Source organism: Pseudonaja textilis, chromosome 3 (assembly GCF_049901715.1).
Source record: "Pseudonaja textilis isolate UNSWEBS1 chromosome 3, rPseTex1.2, whole genome shotgun sequence".
In the NCBI taxonomy this organism is placed as follows: Eukaryota; Metazoa; Chordata; class Lepidosauria; order Squamata; family Elapidae; genus Pseudonaja; species Pseudonaja textilis.
The window spans coordinates 131,672,113-131,682,206 of NC_141992.1; the positions used below are offsets into that span (position 1 = coordinate 131,672,113).

At 42.8% G+C, this 10,094-nt stretch overlaps 2 protein-coding genes across 5 annotated transcripts in view; one reads left to right on the forward strand and one right to left on the reverse strand.

The window, feature by feature from the left end:
- The window catches only part of BPHL (biphenyl hydrolase like), a 22,358-nt gene extending 19,825 nt beyond the window's left edge, over nucleotides 1-2,533 (forward strand). For all 4 annotated transcript variants that reach the window (XM_087930788.1, XM_087930789.1, XM_087930787.1 and 1 more), the window contains one exon: nucleotides 1,564-2,533. In XM_087930788.1, coding sequence (XP_087786914.1) covers nucleotides 1,564-1,651 — 88 coding nt within the window. In that variant the 3' untranslated portion in view covers nucleotides 1,652-2,533. The remainder of the gene's footprint in view (nucleotides 1-1,563) is intronic.
- Nucleotides 1,896-10,094, reverse strand: LOC113445710 (tubulin beta-1 chain-like). The gene is made up of 4 exons (XM_026715015.2): nucleotides 9,942-10,094; nucleotides 8,803-8,911; nucleotides 5,166-5,276; nucleotides 1,896-4,368 (listed from the first exon to the last, which is right to left on the reverse strand). Exons 1-4 carry the CDS (start codon nucleotides 9,996-9,998, stop codon nucleotides 3,308-3,310), a joined length of 1,338 nt encoding a protein of 445 aa, XP_026570800.1. The 5' UTR covers nucleotides 9,999-10,094; the 3' UTR covers nucleotides 1,896-3,307.

Consider the following 10,094-nt stretch of genomic DNA (forward strand, 5'->3'; position numbering starts at 1 on the left):
ACTGCCTCCTATGCCTTCCTGCTTTTGTTATAGGTGACTTCAGGTGCTATGAAAAATTTAAGAGTGCTGCAGAGATATACAAATATTTCCATGATTGCTAAGGAATTAAGATTTGCACATTAAGTTCACCTTACAGATTTCCCTGAAGCACAAATCTCTATTCTGCTTGAGAATGCAAATTGGGAGCAAGTTTGGTCTAGTGGTTAAGTGCCAGCCTAGATACGAGGAGCCTGCAAGTTCTAGTCCAGTCTTAGGCAGGAAAAACCGGTTGAGTAACTGGACCTGTCGCTCTCCATCAGCCCAACTCACCTCAACAGGGTTGTTGTTGTAAGGAAAATAGGAGGAAGTAGTAGTAGGTACATTCGCTGCTTTTGAGTTATTTATAAAAATAATAAAGGCATGATAAAAATAAACTTGGAATTAACAGCAGTAAAATGAAATGTTAATTGGGTTATCCTTCACTACTAACCCACCCTCTCATTCTGGCAACATACATATCACCAGGGTGATATGGGTCATTCACTGTGAATCCATTAAGGCTCAATAGCAACATCACTTAAGACTTATATGTCGCTTCACAGTACTTTATAGCCCCCTCTAAGCAGTTTACAGAGTCATCCTATTGCCCCCAACAATCTGGGTCCTCATTTTACCGACCTCGGAACTATGAAAGTCTGAGTCAATCTTGAGCCAGTGAGATTCGAACCGCTGGCAATCAGCATTCAGCAGAATTAGCCTGCAATACTGCCTTCTAATCACTGTGCCACCATGGCTCTAATCCAAAAGGTTGGAGCTTATGGTCTGAGACAAGTAACTACAGGAAGAAACATCAAGGATTGTTTCTTAGGAAACAGACTATGGGCTTTTGGTAGTGGTAAGGCCTTCTTTCACTGAACAGAGACATATTTCTAAGGAAAACTAATGTGGGATAAAAACAGCCCCACATTGATCCCCAATCTGTTTTGCTTGTGGATGCTTTAGACCAGGGGTCTCCAACCTTGACAACTTTAAGCCTGGAGGGGCAAAGCTGGCTGGGGAATTCTGGGAGTTGAAGTCCTCCAGGCTTAGTTGCCAAGGTTGGAGACCCCTGCTTTAGACTTCAATCTCCATTATGCCCACAGATAGCATAACCAAAGAGAAAGCGACATTTGTTCATTCAGCGTTTCCTTTAGGAGTTAAAATCAGCCATAAACTCTCATTTAGGTTCTTCCAAACAGATTGGTTCTATTGCAATACCCGTACTTACAGAGGCCTAAAGAAATGATCAGGCCTTAGCTCAGAGTATTCTATGAGTTGGCTTCAGATCATATATTTCTGTTTCTCCACTGGTTTCTTTCTATTGCATCAGCCTATTTCTCCATCTCTATACAAGTGTGTACAGTAATCTTTACCAACCCAGTGTTCCCTTAGTGTGCTAGAACTCACAACGCCTTGAATGACAAAGCAGGATTTCCATGGGCTGCCGTTTCTAATTTTAATGTCATTTGGAAAACAGCAAGTTAAGGTCAGCTGGTACCCATTTCCTTGGTATACTTTAACCTATTCAACCTTTTGTCATTGCAGGTTGCATTTTATGCCTGAAGGAAAACACAATTTACATCTACGGTTTGCAGAAGAGTTTAACAAAATGGTAGAAGAATTTCTAGTGTAAAGCACCTACTTCTTTGCTGTTCCTGAGAGACTGGTATAGTTCAGCTGAAACTGGCAACAGGGCACTGTATTCTTAAGATAGAGTGTGACAAGGGAATTTCCGTGCCCTACCCATCTTTTCTGCAAATGGCGGTAAAACGGATGTATGCCAATAATTCCCCATGGGACATGGAAAATGATTAAAAACTGCTAAAAACAGGAATATTTTCTCAAAAGCTTTGTAAAAAATATTTAGGGGGGCTGCATAAGTTTCAATAAATACTTTTATTGCCCAGATTCAATCTTGAAGAAAAGCACAGACAGAAGTCATTATCCAAAATGCATGCCTCAACATTGAACACCACACAAAAGCTATTGTAGAATTTTACTGCAGACATTCTTGAAGACTTTACACAATGCACAAAAGGAAGCAACGTAAGAAGACAGTGCCACAGAAAACATGCTCAATCACAGCCGTCTGAATTCATGCCTGCTCTACTAGTATTCTAGTTGCAAGTGTGCCTGTTTCTGCCTCAAAGTCTTAAAGAGTTTTATTTTTTTAAAGAAAAAGGCTGCAGACATGATTTGGAACATAGTGATTCCAAATATTGAAAAAAAAAACCCACCTTGGTTCTTAAAGTGAGAGGGAATAAAGCTCCTAACTTTACAAGCCAATGATTTCCTATGTTACAAAAAAAAATAGTTTTAGAAACCAGTTGTTGCAATACCTGTGTCTTTTGAGGACCCTGATCCCAAAAGTTGGAAATGATCAATTCGAATCACAAAGTGTTACAAGTTACACCCAGAATTCTAATTGCAACTTTAAACACTTTTATCCAGTGGGTATTCTTGTGAGAGCACCAGACGAGGAAAACCTAATCAAAATAAATTTACCTACTGCCTCCGCAATTGTGTAGAGTATTCTTTAGCATGTGCGAAAATATTTCATGGGGTAGATTAAAAAAAAAAAGATTTCTGCTTACTCTAATTGGTAGAGATACTGATCTTCCTTGATTACTGCCTTTCTAGCTGAATCAAGATAAATGGTCAGTAACAAGGGATACTCAAGCCTTCTCCAATGAAATCCCCTTCAGAAGTGTTGGGACTGTAGATCCTACTGTTCCCATGAAAGAAAGAAAATCTTGTGCTGTCTAGAAAATCTGGGAATTGCATATTACAACACACCTAAAAAAAAAACCAATCTAGAGCATCTTTGTTTGCAAAGCACTCCATAAATCTCTTTCTTAATTTAGATAAAGTATTATAACATCTCTCTTTAATAAATTTTTAATGCCTGCAGGAATTTTCCTTGAGAATTATCTTAAATACCAATTAAGGGTGCAGAATCTATAGTTGCATGAATCTATAGTTGTATGAATCTATAGTTGCATGAATCTATAGTTGCATGAATCAAGTTTATTCTTAAGATTTTAATATATAGTGTGGAGCTGGTCCTACTGCCAGCATTGTTGATGAAGAGTCCAACTTCAAAATTTAATAGGATTTATATCTCCCTAATTAAATCATCTTGCCAGTGCATAAATATTACAATAATAGAGCAGGGTCCAAAAACTGCTGACAGGCAACACTGGAAAAAAGCACCAAGAATAACTGGAAAAGCATGCACTCATACAGCTGAACAGCCCTCACTTGCCTATGGACTAACCCTACTCAACCTCTAAGCTTCATCCTCCTCTCCTTCCTCCTCAAACTCTCCTTGCTCGTCTGCAGTAGCATCTTGATATTGCTGGTACTCCGAGACCAGGTCATTCATGTTGCTCTCGGCTTCCGTGAACTCCATCTCATCCATGCCTTCGCCAGTGTACCAGTGCAAGAAAGCCTTCCGCCGGAACATGGCTGTGAACTGCTCCGAGATCCTCTTGAAGAGCTCCTGGATTGCGGTGCTGTTGCCGATGAAAGTGGCAGACATCTTCAGGCCTCGGGGAGGAATGTCGCAAACGGCCGTCTTCACATTGTTGGGGATCCACTCCACAAAGTAGCTGCTGTTCTTGTTCTGGACATTTAGCATCTGCTCATCCACCTCCTTCATGGACATTCTGCCCCGGAAGATGGCTGCCACCGTCAGGTATCGGCCGTGGCGGGGGTCACAGGCCGCCATCATGTTTTTGGAATCAAACATCTGCTGCGTCAGCTCTGGGACCGTCAAGGCACGATACTGTTGGCTGCCGCGACTCGTCAGGGGAGCAAAGCCGGGCATGAAGAAGTGAAGACGAGGGAAAGGCACCATGTTGACCGCCAGCTTGCGAAGATCTGCATTCAGTTGGCCGGGGAACCGGAGGCAGGTGGTCACTCCACTCATGGTGGCAGACACCAAGTGGTTGAGATCGCCATAGGTTGGAGTTGTGAGTTTCAGTGTGCGGAAGCAGATGTCATACAGCGCTTCATTGTCAATAGAATAGGTTTCATCCGTGTTCTCTACCAACTGGTGGACAGAGAGGGTGGCATTGTATGGCTCAACCACGGTGTCTGACACTTTTGGAGATGGCATTACACTGAAGGTGTTCATGATCCTATCGGGGTACTCCTCCCTAATCTTGCTGATGAGAAGGGTTCCCATGCCAGACCCAGTGCCCCCACCCAACGAGTGGGTGAGTTGGAAGCCCTGCAAGCAATCGCAGCTTTCAGACTCCTTCCTTACTACATCCAGCACTGAATCCACTAGCTCAGCTCCCTCTGTGTAGTGGCCCTTGGCCCAGTTGTTCCCAGCGCCACTCTGGCCTAGAGGAATCATTAGAAAGAAAAGAGATGCTTACAAAACCATTTACATGCCAGGAATGCTAAAGTAATATTCATGTTTGATCTATGGGCCAAATTCAATCCAAGCTAAATTTGTCATCTGGCCCAAGAAAAGTCAATTTTGTTCATTCCTACATCTGTAGCATGCAGAGATGAGAAATAGCTGCATTCAATACAGGAGAAAAGAGTGGAGGACATTAGTCCAAGAGACAAAATTTTGGAGATCTCCCACATTTTGTAATTTGAAGCAAAAAGATAAGAAATGGATCAGGGAGAATATTCATCAAATAGCGAATGTGGAGATCTTCTTACTTAGGCTGTAGTAGTTATACCATCTTTTTGTTATCTTGGCAGTGATGCTCATTTCGGTTACGATTATACAACAGGGGCTGAACTGATCAATGGATCTTACCAATGACACATTTTTATATATTTCATTAGAACTATAAGATGCATGTAAAGCACGTCGTAATCACATGTCGTATTGTGACTTTTCCCCCCCTTCGCTAAACTGGGCGTGGGCATGGCTAGTGCATGACGCATCCAGCCCGTAGGCCGCAAGTTTGACACCCTTGAGAGGAAGGCAAAGCCTCCAGGTGGGGCTGCTCTAGTGTTCCTAGCAGCTGAGGCCAGGCTGATCAGGACTGCTTGAAATTTAAATTTTGCAACACTTAGGGACACATAGTGCCTGCCTCTGACTTAGAACAAATCGAATAGTAGGGATTATGCTGCAGTTATTTAAGATGTAATCGGAGAAAAACATAATTAGTATTACATACCAAAGACAAAGTTATCAGGTCTAAAGATCTGGCCGAAAGGGCCAGACCTGACGGAATCCATTGTGCCCGGCTCCAAGTCAACGAGGATTGCCCGGGGAACATACTTATTTCCTGTGGGGAAGAACAAAAGTTAGCCTTATCTAACAGCCTAATAAAATACCCCCCCGACTGCAGTACCCTTGGTGACTTCAACATTTTAAAGGACGGCACTAAGTAATCCTTTTGTGGAACAGAGTTTTTAAAATCTCACTCTGAAAGTACAACAAACACACCAGCCATAATTAATATTCCCTTAAGTTTCCTGCACCAGCTTGCATCGTTTTATGGCCCCTGTCTCAGATGGATATCCATACCAGGGATCTCCAAACTTAGCAACGTTAAGACTTGTGAACTTAACTCTTGGAACTCTGGGAGTTGAAGTCCACAAGTCTTAACGTTGCTAAGTTGGGAGACCCCTGATCTATATTGTATGTGCACAGAAACAAAACTGCATCTCCAAAGTGTTTGAAATGGGAGAACTTTTCATCTTCATCTTCTCCTCTACTGCAAAGGGGAGGGGAAAAAAAAACTGATTGGGAAAGGAAGGGAAGTGGGTTCCAAAGACCGTCTTAGTCACAATAGTGAAATCTCAAATGTTCACAGAAGTGCGACAGTCTGAAGGACAGAATCATCAGATCCCCATTTCACACATACCAGAATTTGTGCGATTAAATCCCCCTTCATGAAAATGCTGACATGCAGAAGGCACTGAAGGCTAACCTCAATCTGTATTATAATTTTCCCTGTGAACTTTCTGTTGTTTGGATATGAAAGAACATTCCTTTTATCTACATTCTCATTTGCCATGTCTAATGGCCCATTCCAGACACAGCACTCAAGATAACTGGGCCCTATTTAACGTTAGATCTAGATAGATCTGTTCACACAGTTTGACTGGTAGCTGATAGCTTAATGCAAGGGCCTTCAAACTTGACAGTTTTAAGACTTGTGGACTTCAAACTCCCAGAATTCCTCCTCCCATCATGTTAGCTCAGGAGTTCTGGGAGTTGAAGTCCACAAGTCTTAAACTTGCCAATTTGAAGACCCTTGGCTTAATGAATGAACCAATTCTATCATAATTTCTCCAACTGGTGGCTCATACAATACATAAGAAAGCTGTTCCTTATTAGTTCAGGCAGTCTGTTGTTACAGGTTCATACTGGTTGGCTAGCTGCAGCTATTCATAAATTCAAGCAGCATTCTTTTTCCCTATTACCTCAACATCACAAAAAGTGTGAAGGGAAATTCTCATGCTAAACATGTGCTGCACTGCTGAAGTACAAGTTTGTTCAGTGACTGTTCAAAGTTACACTGGCACTGAATAAAAGTAACTTATGATAGTTTTTCGCACTTAAAACTGTTGTGGCATCCCCATAGTCCTGTGATCAAAATTCAGACGCTTGGCAATTGACTCGTATTTATGATGGTTGCGGTTCCCTGGGGTCATGGGATCACCTTTTTTGTGACTTTCTGATAAGCCAAGTCAATGGGGAAGCCAGATTCATTTAACCATGTGTGACTAACTTAACTGCAGTGATTCACTTAATGACTGGTAAGAAAGGTTTTCTGATTGGGCAAAACTTAACAAATGTCTCACTTGGCAACCAAAAAAAATGGGCTCAATTGTGGTCATAAGTCAAGGACTAGCTGTATGGCCTTTGAGCATAATACAGTCAAATAGCATTCACCTTTTCCCCTTGATGCCTACAGAAATGCAACATTCCTTACCACTATATTTTTAGGGAAGTCTGTGAACAAACATTCCACAGATTACCAAGGACCTTTTAGAATCTCTTAACTCCATCATCACGTAATTTCCATGGTTCACATGGAATAGCTATGATTATTAAAACTTACTAAGTCAACTTTGAAACTCTGTTTGGTGTAACGATTAAGAAACAGGCTAAAAACTTTTGTTTAAGTTAAAAACAGGCGTTTCATTCTGTCTTAAGCACAAAGCCAGGTGAGTAATCTTGGGCCAGTTACTCTTTCTCAGCCCTTGGAAGGAAGGCTAACCACTTTCAAAATCTTGTCAAGAGAACTGCAAGGACTTGTCCAGGCAATTGCCAGGAATTAATGACTAGAAGGGAACAACAGAGTTGGTTTAGTTTTAAAATACTCTGGATTTATTACCATTTAGTTACACAGAACATGTTCCAAGACTATCCTGAAATCTTGTTAAAAATGATATAACCTCACCAAAATTCCACAGGGATTTCCTGCCCTATATAAAATTAAGACTTGAAATTAAGTCTTAACCAAGCCAGAGAAAATTAAATATGACCCTAAAGAGTCTAAATTAAATTCTCATGTCATGCCAATTACTTATAAAGGAGTCAGTTTATTCTTATTTCCAGAAAAAGATAAACCTTCTTAGAGATTCTCATCTGCCTTAGTTGTTTTCATTGCCTACACAAGAGGAGGAGTGGTGAAAAGCACAAAAAGATGAAGGGAGGGGCAGCTTGGGCAGCCCACAATGGCAGCCATGAGGGATGGTTCCTGAGGAGTGGAAGGTGGCGTGATGGACTACAGTGAAGCATCAGTTTCCCAGGAAGAAGGGAGCCCATTCCCAAAGCCATGAAGGGTGGGGGCAGAGAGAAGAGGCAGCACAGCCTGGAGCTGGATAGGAGACAGAGTGAGACAGCCACTCCCTAGAATCTCCCTAATAGGTATATCCATTAGGATGAGAACAACATACATTTACTCTGGCAAGATTCTGTTTATTGTATATAAGCAAATAAAGAACCAAACTCTAACTGGATTGTTCCTTGTTCTTGGGCTAAGCCTAACCACAGCATTGGCATTTGCTTTGGAGGAAAAACAAAAATAAAGTAGCAGTCTTTCCCTCTGGAGAACTGAAACAAGAATGACCAAGTGAGAGTTTCAGCCACTGGGTACTGCTGGCCTGGAAAGCGGAGTTTGTTCCTGGAGAAGCCGATGTCTGGTTCATTCATGGCATACAAGTAGACTCTGAAAATTTGATCTGTGAGCTTCTTTTACTTGCTTTGTTATAAAAATTCAAATTTTGTCTTATTACTTAACAATTCCCAATTGGATAAACGATTGCTAGTAGAAGTTGCAATCCTGCAGAGGAAAAGTGTCAATCTGGACTGCCTACTCTCACCTTCTGCACCAACTTCTAAGACAGAAGCAGGGGAGGATTTGGCAGACCTGCTGAAGGCAGACCATAGGCTACATGTTGGAAGGAATAGGATATCAAAGCTTTTAAAAGCAGGAAGTCAAAGGCACTTCTGCCCATCATTGCCCAATAGAGCTTTGGCTTTCCCTTAGTGCTTGACAAGATCACTCTTAATTATTCCTTCAATTTTAATCTGGAGGTTGGGGTGGATTAAAATATCCTCCTTTCTCCCAATGCCATCAGAAGCAGTCATATCTTAAAAGAGGAACAAGCCAAAAGCAGCACAATTATGTACTGGTTTTTTTTAATCAAGGTATACAAATTCAGATAAGGTGACTGTTCCAGACCCACCCCGTGTAGGTGTGTTTTGCTTGATTTCTACTGCCTACCGTGGCATTTACCAAAAAAACCCCAACCCTCCAAACATTTCAAAAACAGCAAGAGACAGAAAGGGGTTACCAGCTGCTTCGTTGTAGTAGACACTGATCCTCTCCAGCTGCAGGTCACTGTCTCCGTGGTAGCTGCCGGTGTGGTCGATGCCGTGCTCATCGCTGATAACCTCCCAGAACTGGAATGGGATTTTGGGTGTGTGTGCGCGTGAGAGTTATTCACTGCTTCTTTTAAAACACCACCAAAGCTGCACCTGCACGTGCTGCAGCCACACCTTAGCCGCATTCTGCAGCCATGCCCACCTCCCCACTGGGGTTTGCTTGGTCGTGGCCAAGTTCAGCTTTAACCTTACAAAAAGGGGCTGCTGTAACAGGTATTTGCAGCCCTACAGCTGTGGCAATGGCTAAAAACCACCTAGAATTGCATCATTATACACCACCCCCTAACCAAGGAATTAAGGCTATATATACTTGGGTGGTTTGGGCTTTTTCTCTCCAGCTCCCTTTATGGAGGAGAGAATTTGTCTGCAAACCCCACACCCTTTGTGGCAGGCCACCCCTTATCCAGGTTTCAATCCTCTGAAAATGGGGTGAGGCACTCAAAGGCTGTTATTAAAACTGAGCCAGGTTCCCAGCTAAGCCACCTCGTTACTACGGGGCTGAAAAGATCATTTTTGTTTTACTAATAAAAGGCTCGCTTCTTTCCCCCCGCCCCACCAGGGGAAGAAATGTGTGTGTCTTTGTCTCCAAACAGACGCACTTTCTCCCGAGAAGATGCGGGGAGGGAGGGAGGCAAGCATGGCAGAAGCCTCCGAGATTTTGAAGAGGAGGAGAAAAAAAATCATTAAAAAAGCGCCTCTTCAGTGGTTGAGCTCGTTTTTCAGATTAAATTATTTTCCCTTCCTCCGCATTAAAGGTGGCACTATATAGAATTTATTACAAGCGCAGCAACCTCCGTCTCCTTCCCTCCTTTCCCCCCCCACAAAATCGGTTAGAAATCGCGTTAGTGGTTCCCCCGCCCAAAATTGACAAGGCGACGACCCCCCCCCCACAACCCGCTCCAGAAGCCTTGGACTACAATATCCATTATCCTCAGCTCAGGAGGAGCTAGAATTCATCTTTTTTCTTTGGAGACCAGCAAAGCTGACAACAATGGAAGCTTCTCCCCCAACACACACCTTCTTTCCCCCGCCCTCGCCCAAAAGATACCTTGGCTCCAATCTGGTTCCCGCATTGGCCGGCTTGGATATGCACGATCTCACGCATGGCTGCGACTGTGCCTTGGAGCTCCCACCCAACGGACGACCTTCAAGGAGAGCAGCTCTCTCCTACACGCCGAGCATCAGCAGCTGGGAAACTGGG

Coding starts and splice junctions, on each gene's coding strand:
- LOC113445710 (XM_026715015.2), bottom strand. CDS start 9,998: ATGCGTGAGATCGTGCATATCCAAGCCGGCCAATGCGGGAACCAGATT. Junction 8,912..9,941: donor GGAACCAGATTGGAGCCAAG/GTATCTTTTGGG, acceptor ATCCCATTCCAG/TTCTGGGAGGTTATCAGCGA. Junction 4,369..5,165: donor ACCTGATAACTTTGTCTTTG/GTATGTAATACT, acceptor TGATTCCTCTAG/GCCAGAGTGGCGCTGGGAAC.